The sequence below is a fragment of the Salarias fasciatus genome, chromosome 7, assembly GCF_902148845.1.
Source record: "Salarias fasciatus chromosome 7, fSalaFa1.1, whole genome shotgun sequence".
Lineage (NCBI taxonomy): Eukaryota > Metazoa > Chordata > Actinopteri > Blenniiformes > Blenniidae > Salarias > Salarias fasciatus.
In genome coordinates, this window is record NC_043751.1 from 16986081 (window position 1) to 17000546 (window position 14466).

At 41.3% G+C, this 14466-nt stretch overlaps 1 protein-coding gene across 1 annotated transcript in view; it reads right to left on the reverse strand.

Moving 5' to 3' along the window:
• Nucleotides 1-5756: 5756 nt before the first annotated feature.
• The window catches only part of LOC115392614 (voltage-dependent calcium channel subunit alpha-2/delta-1), a 65161-nt gene continuing 56451 nt past the window's right edge, over nucleotides 5757-14466 (reverse strand). The window contains exons 33-40 of the mRNA XM_030097335.1: nucleotides 14146-14217; nucleotides 11577-11729; nucleotides 11275-11327; nucleotides 10857-10912; nucleotides 10593-10722; nucleotides 9035-9147; nucleotides 7987-8069; nucleotides 5757-5999 (exon numbers count right to left, since the gene is read on the reverse strand). Coding sequence (XP_029953195.1) covers nucleotides 5889-5999; nucleotides 7987-8069; nucleotides 9035-9147; nucleotides 10593-10722; nucleotides 10857-10912; nucleotides 11275-11327; nucleotides 11577-11729; nucleotides 14146-14217 — 771 coding nt within the window. The 3' untranslated portion in view covers nucleotides 5757-5888. The remainder of the gene's footprint in view (nucleotides 6000-7986; nucleotides 8070-9034; nucleotides 9148-10592; nucleotides 10723-10856; nucleotides 10913-11274; nucleotides 11328-11576; nucleotides 11730-14145; nucleotides 14218-14466) is intronic.

Sequence of the window (14466 nt, forward strand, 5' to 3'; positions counted from 1 at the left end):
AACAGAAAACTTACTTTTATAAAGCTAAGATGACTTCATTAATATGAATGATTAATAATTCATAAGTCACTAATAATATAAACAGCCCAATATCCCCTTTGGTTTGTGTCGTTCCTTTTTCCAGTACGCTGATTGATCAAACCTGGAGGCGTTGTGTGGAATCTGCTCACTTGGCTGCACAGATGTGTTGCGACACTGAAGGATAAACTTAATATCTTTACATTGAAATGTCCAACTCAGCATTGTATACGCTATCTGTGTCGTCTGGTGAAGGATTTTCAAATCTGCATCTTGCATTTAGTCATATTCCAACATCATCACAAGTCGATTAGCCTCATGTCATTTGTCGTGATCTGATCAGATTTGATGCATCATGGATCACACAGAAGATGGAGAAATTTGTGATGAAATACAGAACAAGATGTAGATTATGCCTCATTTTCTACAAAAACTGTAATTTGTTCATTAAAATTCATTTTCATATTGATTTTTTTTTTTTTTTTTTTACTCATCTGGTTTACGTACGTTAGTTGGAAGTTTAAAGATTTAAAGTGCAGAAATGCAGCCTTAGTCAGTAAGACTACTGAACATGCCTCTTACAGACCTAACACCTCATGTTACTAGTAGATGTCAGAACACACACACACACACACACACACACACACACACACAGACACACACACACACACACACACACACACACAGCAAAACTGAAAGAAGAGGAGAAAAACAAAGGTAGTGCGAACAGACAAGTGTGTGGTCGTGTTTATGGGTTTGGAAAAAAAAAAACAAAAAAAACTACGGCATTTCCTGATAACCTGTGCCAAGTGTGTGTTTGGTGTTAGTTCAGAACTCCAGTTTGTTTAACGCCATCATTTTCTCTCTCTCTCTCTCTCTCTCAACATTTGGCTGGTGTATTTTAATGCTCTTTCTGGCTTATGTTGTTGCCAGATTGGGTAGATATTTGTTAGAAAAGGTGCCAAAAACTTCACACAATGAGAGGAAAATGCTTAAAGCTTATTTAAATTTTTTTCTGTGATCACAATTTTTTTTTTTTTTGACACTATCTGTATGTTCAATTTTCTGCATCTGAAACCTATTTGGACTTCCATAAAGACTCTGATAGTATGTGATCGTGTGTGTGTGTGTGATGGTTTGTCCTGTAACGTCATGAACTTCCTGCGCAGTTCTGAGGTTTTAATCTGTCGGGGGTTTAGTGTGTATGAATAATATTGTTTTGTGTAATTTTATGTCTGATTCCCCAAAATGATTCCAGGTCTTCTTTTCATTTGATTTTCACTTTTATCTCCTCCCAGCCGAACATCTGTGAGAATCTGGAGTAAAAATAGGATAAACCATGATGAATTTGAACCGTTTTTATGAGATCTTTCCGTTCTCTCCCTGAACCTTTGCGACCCCGACGCTGCTGCGCTGCTACGTTCGATGGTGACCCCTCTGTCACTGCTTGCAGGAAGTGTTATTTTTACATCCAGTTGAAAACAACGGTGCCCATTAAAAATTGAGCCGCTCATGTAAACCGGCGTTATAATGGCCAGATTCAGGAAAGTTTATTCGGACATGGGTTGATTGCCCCGGGAGCGCCGTGACCCAGCAGCTGCTCAGAGTGTTGAAGCCAGCGAGTGTCACTGAGTTGCAATGCTGCTCCAAAAATAGCCTTCCACCGTAAAAAGTCTGCGTAAATGGACTCTATATTGCCGTCACAATAATGTTAATGAACTTTAGTGGGGGGTTCACTAATGACACGCTGATCCAGGCAGAGCCAGTCACGGGTCATGGTGTTGATGCAGCATCAATCCCGTGTGTCACTTCCTGCAATTAGTGGAACAAACCCAAAAAGCCACTCTCAGACTTTAACTTCGCCACAGATGAGTCACGCAGTTCCAGCTTTAACGGCTTCGGACTGGGTGAAACGCTCCCTCTCAGGAAGCCCAGCGCTAATGGTGCTCTTCAGAAACACGTATATTGAATCAGCAAAAAAAGAGAAAAACAAAACAAAAGATATAAAAAAACCAGTGTTTCTATCAGTCAGTAAAGGCCCAACACTCACATTGGAGTTTTCGAGATTTTCGCTTTTAACGTTCAACTTTTTCTTTGACATTTCTGAAAACTTCCCTTGTTGTGAACACTACTTCCCTTTGAGCTGTAAAGTGTGTCATATGAACAGTTTTGCTGAGTTGGTCTGTTAAAACAAATGAGGAATGTTAAACTGACAAGTCAGACTATAATAAATAAACTTTTAAACTTAATTTTCTGTTTTCTAAATTAAAGGCTTTTGGGAACTTGCCTAAAATATGGACTTATTTTAGGTCTTTAGCAAAACCACTCAAGGTTTTGTCTCATGAGAAACCCGAAATTACAAATTGAAAAGAGATGTAAAACTCGCCCCTGTTTTTTCCTGCGTCTGTAACTTCTTAAGCCAGGCATGTTAAAGGGTACGACCTCGTACCTTTTTACAAGAGTATCTCATTACAGCCTCCCTTCCAGATCTACTGCTATGCAGCGCACATACGAAGACCTCCCAGTTTGACACGTCTCCAAGAAAAACAAACATTTTTATACTCGCCACTTCAAGCTGCGGCCGCACTGATTCTTAGATTACCATCAGATAAACACAAATACCAGCGAGGTAAGTGTAGATCGGGCCCGACAGCAGATTTAACTGTGGGGTTGGTTTTCCACAGGAGATACCAGAACTGTCCTTGTCAATAATGTTAGAAACACACAGAGTTACTGGGGCTTTTTGCTCTGCTGTTTATCATTGCTTTCATTCCAAAGCAGCTTCTGTCGTGCTCACTTACTGAGCCATGTGAAAATGCATTTGTGTGTGTGTGTGTGCGCGCGTGTGTGTTTGTGTGTTTATGGCTGCTTATAAATCAGCATAGGAGGGGAGGAAAATAACTAATGCAGTGTTCTTGAACGAAGCCATCATGTGGGTGGCCGGTGCTACTGTGCACAGTAAGTCCTTCAGTTTCAACCTTTCTTTGGTTCAAGTTATAGGTTTAAAATTATTGTGTGTGATTTCAACAAAATGCTACTTGCGTGAAGTCCGCCTGGTGCGAAGTGCAGTGAAATGCCTACGAGACCGAAGCATCTGTCACTTCTCAAGACACATCATTTCTGCAGCCTTCAACATGAACTTTCTCACAATGTCGATCTTCACAGTGTGGCCGCGATGCTGATCAATAGCAACACAGTTGCGATTATTCATTTCAACATCTGTGCAGCAACTTGCATCCAATATATTAACAAAATCAGTGTGATGGCCAGTGAATAATTACAAACAACTGAAAAATGTTTTCTCTGGAATAGTTACACGCTGCACCTTCCAGTTCCTCATCTGATACCCTTGATATGACTGATCTCCAATAAATAGGCATGAATTTAATTGCAACATTTTTTTTTTTTTTTCTGAGCTCTTTCAACTTTCTACACGTTAACATTTTTGCAGGAAGCAGATTATGATCTCCAGATAGTAAATCAACAACCCTTGTAAATATAGCGTTAGCATTCCTGCATTCCTGAAATAATAGGCACGCGCTGTTCAGTTTCCACACAAATCCCACTCATCACGGAGGCCAAACACGGTCATAAATACAGCGAGGAACAAGTGCTCAAGTGGTAAAACCGGGATTTCAGATCAGTGAAAATAAATGTACAATCGGACGAAAACAACAGTCCTCCTCACACCTTTTTCTTCGCACACCAACAGAGACCCAGCGAGGCGCAGATGCTTTTTCCTTTTTCCAGCAGCTGCATCTTTCATCAGGAAGGATGACATTTTCTGGTTCCCGGTGGGGCGAACGCAGCTGGCCGCGCGTCGGTGAATGAAACGACTCCAGGTCATAACAATACAACACTTTTATTGTGAATATATTATATTTTGCACAATAATCAACACCATATTATAAACATTTTTTTCCCCGTTTCTCCTGTTTTCTCTTTTATACAGTAAATAGTATTAGTGTACAAATGTATACAAAAAATTTATTCAGGCTAGTGAAGTTCCACAAAAGAGTATTCCATGTATGGTATTAAAGCACAATCAGATATCGGAGGGACACTCACATGCCTGCAGATGGACACGGGACCCCTCGGAGGATAACACAAGTCAACACACACAACTCTGATAGACGGCATAACCTGATCACTCAACATCAGTATGTCACCATGAAGGCCAGATGGAGAGAACTCAACTTTTAGACTTTAAACTAGAGATAAAACAAAAAAACAAAACAAAAAAAAAAAACTTTACAATATGTGTGATCTTTATGAGATATGATGAAATAAGGCAATGTAAAGTTACCGGTGGCGGCGATGGTGCTGTCGGAGTTCTCTCCAGCAGGCCCTGATGCTGATCATTGGCATAGACAGTGTTCAAACACAGAACAAGCTCATCCCATGACATTGCAGCATTTGGACGCCGAAGCCTTCGGCGTCTGCTTCACAGCACTTATTGAGCAACACAAAGAGGAAACGAGCATAAAGGAAGGAGGAGAACAGCACAGAGAGGGAAACAAAGAAACAGTCATTTTGATATGCTGATCTCATTCACAAGTCATTTTGGCTCCTGAGTCTGGTGAACCAGAAAGGGAACAGAAGCAAGATCAACGGAGAGGGAGGTGCTGGAACGCAAAGCTCCTGTCTGGTTTGGGATTGTTTCGACCAGAAAGTAAAATAATATTCCTCTCCCATGATTAACTCACAGGTTGTTCCTGCTGTTGTCGGAGCCACACAGATCAGGAAAACCGCAGCAGGTTTGGCCCGCGTCTTAACGTAAAACTGCACGAGCTCCACTCTCTGCCAGACTGCAGCAAGCAATAACATAGAAGCACAACACCACTCTGATGCTTTTCGCCTCATTCAGATACCAGACTGTTTGAGCTACTATGTAGGCACTGGGAATTAGGTGCATCAAACCGAAGACAACCACAGCTGTCAAGTCCGAGTACAAACATCGCCGTGATATTTAAATAGATTCGCCACATCGGGTGCGCCCTGACCTCACTCGTTTATCGGCGAGATATTTCGGTTATCTATTTGTCTAGCTAACGTCATCGCTTGAATACAGATGCACACCCACGTCGAAGAGATGTCTGAAAATAAACTCGCCTGAAGAATCTCTGCAGTGGGTCTGTGTGTAACTCCGGCCCTCGGTACTGTGTGAAGCTTTGGTGTCAAAATACCGGTGTTGTCTTTAACTCTGTACTGAGCACATGCTGCTACAATACAACACCTAGTCAGTCACGAAATGCTAGTTGATTCTGAGTACAAAAGATGAAATAGATAGATAGGTAAGGTACATTTAAAAACACTAAAACCAAGGGGATATTCCTAATAGTTGCACTGGTTTCCAAAATAAACAATCATTATAGCATAATGATTCATACCCAATATAATAAGCAACAAACAATATTGACAACTACACAAATCAGTGCGGTCAGTCAACACACACATCCGTCTGATTGGTGTGTCGTTGACATAGTGGGATAACTCATCGGCCTCCACCGGATACGTCAGAAAAAACAGATGAGGCAGAATTAAAGGGTTTGGTTAGCTCTTACTCTTGCACCATAGGAGAGTATTGAGGAGTACATTATAGGAGTGAGTGCAGCTGAGCACAACAAACGTGTCTCCATGTTGGAAAATTGGTGAGGAGGGAATGAATGAGCACCCTTTGGCTTTGGAGGATGGACATGTCGGGACTGGCTGTCACAAAAAAAAAAAAAACCTCTTTTTTATTTTTTTTTTTTTTTGCAGATACACTGCACACATCCTGTACGGCATCACGTTACTCTCTTCTGTGAAATCAAATGAGCATGATGGTTTGTGTGTGAGTGTGTGTGTGTGTGCGCGCGCGTTTGTAGGGGTCATGAGTGTTGCAGAGCTGTGATGAGCCACATCAGCAGCAGTTGGAGACTGAACACTGGCCAAAGACTCGGCCTCAGGAAAGTCCCTGCTCCGCAGTCAGAATCATCCTCCTGTCAAGACAAACAAGCAAAACAAAATAGATAATTAGATACAGTTTTATTTGACATCCAATCGAGCTTTTCAGCAAATACACTGGTGGTACAAACAATGCTCATATCACTGTAATATTTTTTCTATATGCATATGTTCCAAATAATTCACATATTTAAGTTGTGATTTCCGCATTTCTGTGTCTGCATGTGCGCTTGCCTCCTTTCTTTTTTCTTTTTTTTTTTTTTTTTATTTGATGGGAGTATTCAGGATATCCGTGCATGCCACAGGCCTTGAAGAAAGAGGTGGGACTCCTCTGTATTCAAAGGACAGGAAAGCCATGTGAAGCTTCCTCTGTTTACTCTTGTGACAAAATGAACTGGCCAGGACGCACACTGTCCCGCTCCTCGCAGCGGCCCGGCCAAATGTAATGGGACGGCTGGAAAGAGGAAAAGGGATACAACCCATTTTTACTCTGTCCATTGACTTCCTCGGATACTCCTGCTTCCCAGCTTGGCCTCCTCGTTATATAAACATGCAGGCGCATGAATCGGCGGCCTGTTGTGTGTATGATCTACGGCTCCACAACACAATGAAAGGCCGACTTCACCCAGATATGGGAAATATTTCTTCTTTCCAAATATTTAGATGGCTTTTTAATTGTTCAAAGCTGGGTGGTGATGCAGCGTTCTCGCCTGTGATTTAGTCACATTCTTCCTTTGTTTTAGTAATACACCTCAAGGTACAATACAGTGAGTGATCAGTTCAGCTGATCTCTATGATCTGTGCATGCCATTCCGTCAAAATTCAATAAAATTACTTTTATTGTACAAGTAATTAGATATTCAAATAACGCAGGACTATACTAGTGACACAAATGTGTTAATAAAAAAATCGAGACTAGTATTTAAATAGAATTTGTTAATTTTTTTATGTCATGCTTGACTCAAACTTCCTATACTGTATATAAAAAAACTAAAGTGTGAACAGACATTGCTTGAAGATAATTTTGCATGAATCTGTGTAAACAGCAATAAAATCAAGTTTTAAGCTGAGTTTATCTAACTGGGAGAATTTCAAAGGAAATGTAAATAAAAATGATGACATCCAAAAAGCTGTAAAAAATGAGAAACCACTCTACCACTTCTTCTTTGTTTACTCATTTTAACAGGAAATTCAGTCAAGACACGCTGCTTTCGAGTTGCCGCCAGTGCCTGAACTTCCTAACTTAGATTAGCGTCTTTTCATTAGAAAAACTGAGTCGTAGCGTTCCAGGAATCATAACATTGCTCATCGGTATTGACACGTTTATTAAACCTGTTCCTGCGCTCGCTTTTTCTAAAGGCATAAAAATGTTCAAACATGCTTCATCCACAAAAAACTGGAGCTCACTGTAGCAGAGCTGACGGTCGTTGAAATGGATGTAAAACTTCTATGTTCTGTAAAAAGACCAACAGCTAACATATCACACTGCATGCAAGGAAAAATGGGAAAAAAAATCTAAATTCTGACACCCGAATGCAATATGCTTTGCATTTCTGAGGCCCGAGGCAACTGGAAAGCAGCGCAGCATGTCAGCGATCGATCTGCATGAGTCTGTGTGACGACACTGACCCTGACGTCAGAGCCAGAAACAACAAGAGAGGAGTGGAGCTCAGCCCAGAGCCTCTGCTGATTGGGCACAACGGCTCATCCTACCAGACAAGAGCGGCAGCAGCGGGATGCAGGGAAATGAGACAGAACAGAAAGGAAAGAAGTGATGAGGAAAAAAAAAAAAATCAAATGACTGAGCACTTCAAATTCATGGAAATGAAAACACAAAGTATTAAGTGAAGAAAAGTGAACATAAACAGACTGGTGAGGCAGGTGGCTGATGGTGCTTTGAGTAAACGCAGAAAGCAAAAGGCTGATGAGAACCAGACAGAACGGACAGTGGCCAACTGTGAGGACCAGCGAACAGAAATGCTTCCCGCTCTGCACAAAAGCACATGTGTGGCTGCGTCTTACGTTTTCATTGTTGTCAAAACACACGTCGGGCCCTTTGCGGTATCTGGGGTTCTGAGCCAACTCGCATGGATTTGGACCTTCAGCTGAACAGATGCTCAGAAAAACAGCGTGCATTTGAACATTTAACACAACGCTGACATGATTAGATGCCTCTGAATTAGTTTTCTCTGCGGCTCATTTTTGTCTAACCCCTTGACATCCTTTGACCCAGATCGTCATTTGGTTTATGTTAACTTCTAACCTTGTAAAAATTGTTTGACAAAGGGCTTTAACAGTGAAGAAGAAAAAAAATCACATTCAGATTATTAGGAAGAGGAAAACAGGTACTTAAAGGTGGCACGGTTGAAAAACAAAGCAGTAAAATTGAGTTTTGAAGAAGCTTTTTGAAAGAAGGTTCAGACAGATTCATCCCCACAGACGGGTTTTCGTCACATTCATGAGCCTGTTGTTTTGTCTGTTTCCACAGTATTTGTGCTTTACGTGGAAGAGCAGTGTTAAAGCTAGTGATTATGAAAGTTTGATGCTAATAACGTAAAGTCCTCTGAGCAACCATGCGTGGCAGTGTGTGACTGAGTGTGTGTGAATGGGTGAAAAAGACTGACATGTCTATCTTGTAGCTGAATGAGTTTTGGAGTGGCGGTGTGATTATTGGCACCTGGAGACCCCTGTCCTGACCCCCACGGCGACCTCAGATGATGACATCTTTACTGTTACCTCCATTTAAGACACATCTGTCAAGCACGTCCGTACACACACGTGCTAATGTGCCACTGCTCTTAACTTTAATTCGACCTGATGGCGGCCTGCAGCCCAGATGAAGTCAAACAGAGAGACGTCGTCTGGCAGTAACGTGAACCGGGGTTCATATGCTGAGCACCTGGTTTACTGTTCACCCCTGAACATTCAGGATGGGACCTACTGCAGAGCCCTGATGTGTGTGTCCTTGTATTGACAGTTTAAAGATCCTCTGTCGTTCCAGTGATGGATGGAAGAGTCGCAGGGAGTGTAGCTCAGGTTTTTTTTTTCCAGGCGGTGATTGAAAGGATACAGGGTTGTTCAGCCTGTCGCAGCGGCCTGGGGTCACACGACAAACATGTCGCCTTGGCATCAGTGATCAGGAACACCAGGTTGGTGTTTGGCAGCTTCTCAGCACGGTACATCCTGGAAAACACACAGAGCCACACACACACACACACACACAGAGTGTATTCATGCAGGCCGTGAGATACCTGTGGTGTCGGGTTATCACGCAGTAATAAATCCAACACCACAGCCATCTGCATTAACATATAAATAATTCAGTAAATTCTGCATCGGCTTGCAGGTATATGTGGAAATGTGCACATAAATAAGCACTGACAATAGTTCCCTCCTCTTGGGATTGGGTTTTCTGTGGAAGTCATTTGAGCTTGTGTATCAGCAGTTGTTAAATTTGGGAAGTAAAGCTCCAGACACCAGGGACTCATAACGGCCAGTAATTACAGCCATATTTAACCTTTTCAGACGGCCCAAAAACTCAAAATAATAATAAAAAAAAAGCAGGTTCAGGCAAAGTAAATACGCAGTGGCCCGTGAATGTGCGTATTACTGAGTTTGAAGTGCAGCCAATGAGGGAAGGAAGAAAAACACATAAAAGAGCTTTTGTACTTCCCCCTGCAATTCCGGGCACTGACAGATCAAGGTAATCGGTGTCAGATCTAAACTCATCAGAAAGCAGCTGCCTGAAATGAGGCTGTAGGAGGGAGGGAGGCCTGGAAACTAATGCTTTTCTGGACCGATCCCCTCAGAGAGATGACCGGTAAGACGATACGATAACAAGATGCCAAATCTTTAACAAGGTGACAAGTCATACGCCTGGTCAGGGCCGGTGCTCTGAAAACATGCGGTATATTCAGACAAACAGGACTGAGATGTGGTGGGTTCATAAGTTTTTTTTTAATGTTTATTGCATCCCTCATTTATCACAGATGTTTTTATTTGTAAGTATGCAGCATCCACTGCTTTGTCGGTTGTTATTGTGTGTGTTCGTGTGCGGATCATTTTGAATGTGAACAAAGGTCACAATCCAAACATGCAACAAATGAGAAAAAAGTACAAAAACATGGTTATTTTTGAACAGAACAATCAGGAAAGTTAGTTTCTATTCTCTAGTCCTACTTATCACCCTCATGCTTTGACACCATGGGATCAGTTTTAGTGTTACCTGTGCCTGAAACTAACTCAGCTTCTGTTGTGTTTCTAGTTGAGGGTTCTTCTTTTTTATTCTTTCTGTTCCAGTCGCTCCTGTGCTCTCTGCGGTCACCATAGTTTTTGTTGCTCCTTGTTTCGAGTGTGGACTTTTGTTTTTTGGACTTTTAGCCTCGACAGTAAAGTCTCTGCTGGCTGATGCTCCGCCTCCACTTACACGTTGCTTTAAATAAAGCAGTAATATCAACTATAGTGTCGGGCTTTCGGGTATTGTTCTGCGCATATATTGATCCATGATATGTTTCATTTTAGAATTATATTTTGCTGTTATCTATACTCAACATATACTCAGTGTTGTTTATCAACATTTATTGAAGGACAGGTATGGAGCCGGATGTGTTTTCCTGATGTAGGCATACCTGGAACAGTTTCCACAGTCCAGCACACCTGAGTAGGATCTTTCACTGTTGTCGAAGAAATACTGAGTCTGCTCTGTGATACAGCTCTCCTTAAACATGGCATCTGGAATGTCTTCATCGGCCGACTCCGCTGGAAAAAGGGAAAAACAGATTTCACTCTAGAAAATGACTGAAAACTGTATTTGTCTTCGCTTTTAAACTTATTGGTGTGTAAGTCACAAAGTGCTTCATAATCAAAATGCTTTTAGAGAGTTTTGTCCTTACCTGCCTCAAGAAGGTCGGGGAACATGAAACTGAAGAATAGCTGCTGGAGTATCGACCTAGACCAGAAGAAGAAAAAACAAAACAAGATGAGTCACATGTATGAGTCAACGAATCTTCTGAAAATTTTTGCTTCAGTGGGAGCAACACACATCTGTCTGAGGTTACAGACACTGATGCTGTAAATATCAGGGGGAGCATCAGCGATTTTATCGTTTGAAAAGCTGATTGTATTGCAGATGGGCCGGCATAAAGCGCCGCAGAATAATGTTGTGTAACTGCCCTTGTCCTACATCGACCCAGTCGCCTATTCTCATTACTCTACAATATGCCGACTAAACTCCCAATACAAACTCCTACCCTAAAGTATGGGTACACACTCCCACTCTGAATCACACACACACACAGCACCAACGCTCACCAGGCAGCGCTGGAGGCCCACCAGCCAATACTGAGAAAATCTGCAATGGTAGGCTGCGGTAGAGAAGAAATCCATGTAAGAAAACAATCTGAATATAAAACCTGTGAGGCTCAGACAATTTATTTATGAAGAAATAATATTTTTCTGTCTCTATCTTGTTTGGCTATTTTTTCTGTTGCATATTTTAACTCCTAAAACAGAAATCAATCGTAATACACAGTCATGGTATTACTAACAGAGCAAAAAATGGAAATGTGCAAACAGTGAAAAAGCTCAGAGAGAGAGTGAGAGAATAACCTAACCACAAAGACTGAGCGGGGTCCTGCTGCAGCCTTGCTGTCTTTCTCTGGGTCGCAGACTGACTGGTAGTCATAGGTCTTGTTGAAGGAGTACAGGGAGGTGTTGACCAGGTTGATCATCAGCACGGGGTCCACTTCTCCAAAGAACTGGCCTATCTAGATGGGTTTAAAGACACACGAGGCAGGGGCAAAACAGAGAATGAGAATTTCGGCAGATTGCTCCACAGTGTTTGTCACAATAATTTTTGGTTGAAAGCCAGATTTCCCAAAAACGATCTGCTCTCACGAGAAATCACAGCCCATATGTAGACAGCTGCTTACAAACACACCTGTGTGTAGCACGAGACTTCAGGTAATCAAAGCATGTGCACTTTTTGTTGCTGTTATTGCAGCCTGTAAGCTCACTTTAATTGCCAAAATCACTTTTACGATCTTTACTGAAACCCCCCCCCTCATCTCTTGTATATTAAGTAAATTAATCAGAATTTTAATACATCCAAATATAAGCGAGATGAATGACTTCTGTTAACAAACGCAATCGTCGAGGCACTAAGTGCAGAGGGGCGGCTGCTGCCTTCAATTCACTGATGCTCACAGTTTTTCAAGGCACTCGGCAGGTAGGTTGCTCAAAAATCACTGGACATTTTTTTTCACAGAACAGATTTGCTGTGGATTTAGCCAGCCTCAATGTCATCTGTCTCTTCATGTTATCCCAGATAGACTCAGTGATGTTGAGATCAGATCTCTGTAGGAGGCATGCCATCTGTTGGAGGATTCATTATTGTTTGTTTGTTTTTTTCTTTTTCCATTTTCTTGCAGATAAATCCTTTTCTTTATGACTTTGACTGTATGTTAAAGATTGTTATGCAGCCAAATTAACGTGGAAGCAATCAAAGGTTTACCTGATGGTGGAGCACCTATAGATCACAAAACAATACCGGTCTCGAGATGAACTGCCAGCTGCTCATATGAATGAAAAGTTGAATCTTTTTCATCAATGAAAAGCTGCTATCTAAGACTGAATTTGAATATTTTGGAAACATCTTTAAAAGACGATAAAGAAGCCTCCAAATGTAATTATTTACAGAAAATATAGAAAACTCGATGTTTTTCCTATTTCAACATTTAACCGATGATATTTTGTATATTATTTTACAGCTTTATAACTGTTTCATATATTATAAGTCTTTCAGATGGCTGAAAACCTGTAACCAACGAAATGGGTCATTGTTTTGTAAAATGCATAAAGGTAAAGGAATAGGACTTCACATTACGTTTTATCCAGTTCACATTTTTTAAGCTGGCGCACAACAATTTTCAACTTTTTAGGGGTTTTTTTTGCACAAAACAGCATTTCCTCTTTATTCTTTTTTCAGTTACACATAAAATAGCAATATGAAGATTACTATTCTCTAGAGTGAAAGCTTTGCAAATGTTGCATACAAGGGTATATTGGACTATAAATGCAGCCTCAAAGCTCAGTGGATTAGGATAAAGTCACAAAAGAGTTGTGTTTCACTCCTTTATATACCTTCAGGATGAGGCCACTATCACTGCAGGTTTTCTCAAGAAGAGCTGAGAAAATTCAATCAAATTTGAATCAAGCATTCATTGTATTAACAATTTCTAGCGTACCAGCAGGGAACTGAAATATTAGATGTGCGTCTTTTCTACAATAGAACAGAAAAACTTGTGGATATGGCTGCCTGCAACCTTCTGATTCAAAGACAACCAGAGTTTAACCGGAAGCATCCGAACACTAAGTAAAGAGAAGCATCATGATCCCGATGAAGGGCTCCGATTATTATATCAGGGGTCATAATATATCATTTAACAGCACGAGGAGAATAGGATAGCAGGACATCATCTTCCCAGACACCGGCTGTGTCACAGTGCAAAAAAAGAGAGATAGGATTTATTGAAATGCCTGAAGATAAACGGCGTGTCAGACATCATGTCGGTAGAATGGATCAAAGACGGCAGACGTCTCGTCTCGTCTCGTCTGACATGAAATGTTTCCAAACCCAGTGTATATATCCTACCAGTGACAGACGGGGGCCGAAGGCAGCCTGAAATAAGTGGAGTAATTCAGCCGAGCAGACGTCTCACGTACACTGGGGACAAACTTCAGTGCGACTGCCATGACGGGCTAAAGCTCATCGGAGCCCTTCTCTTTGATCCTGCTCCAGTGGCTCGTGCTTCAGTCCAGCAGACACACGGCTGAGCTGCCGTCGGACAGGAGCGCAGCTCACAGCAAACACACCGTCCTCATAACTTAGCTGAGTCATAAGTCCTTTATTTGACCTCTGGACGAAACTGATGAATTACTGTGACAAAGTTAAAAGGAGGACAGAGATGTAAAGAAGTGGGGGGAAAAAAAATGAAAATCTAAAATACGACTGCTGGCAGAGTCTTTGATTTCACCTTTTCTAGTTATAGAGCTGCAGACGTTCATTGAGTAATGATTTATATTTTACTAAAAACTTTGGGAAAGAAAGAAACGGTCAGCCCGAATAGTGATTGACATGAGAACACAATAATGTAATGATTTGATAATTTGCTGTTAACTCACCAGGGCAATATACTCGTCTTGATTGGACATGAGAAGGAATCCTCCATCGTCCAGGATTACACAGTCGACATGCTGCAGGATGAAAAGGCAGAAAATACAACAGTGCAATAATTCCAAACAGTTTAAAAACAAAACCAAACTTCATAAGAAGAGATTCTTAAGATAAGAAAATGCTAAAAGGATTAAAAACATAATGACTTCTACTAATCATCATCTGCATAAATGGCAAATGGCCTTCACTACTTCGGTGCATTTTCACTGAAGTGGTCGTGGGTTCAGTACGGACAGCAAAGAAAACTGAACCCCATAACTTTCATCAGC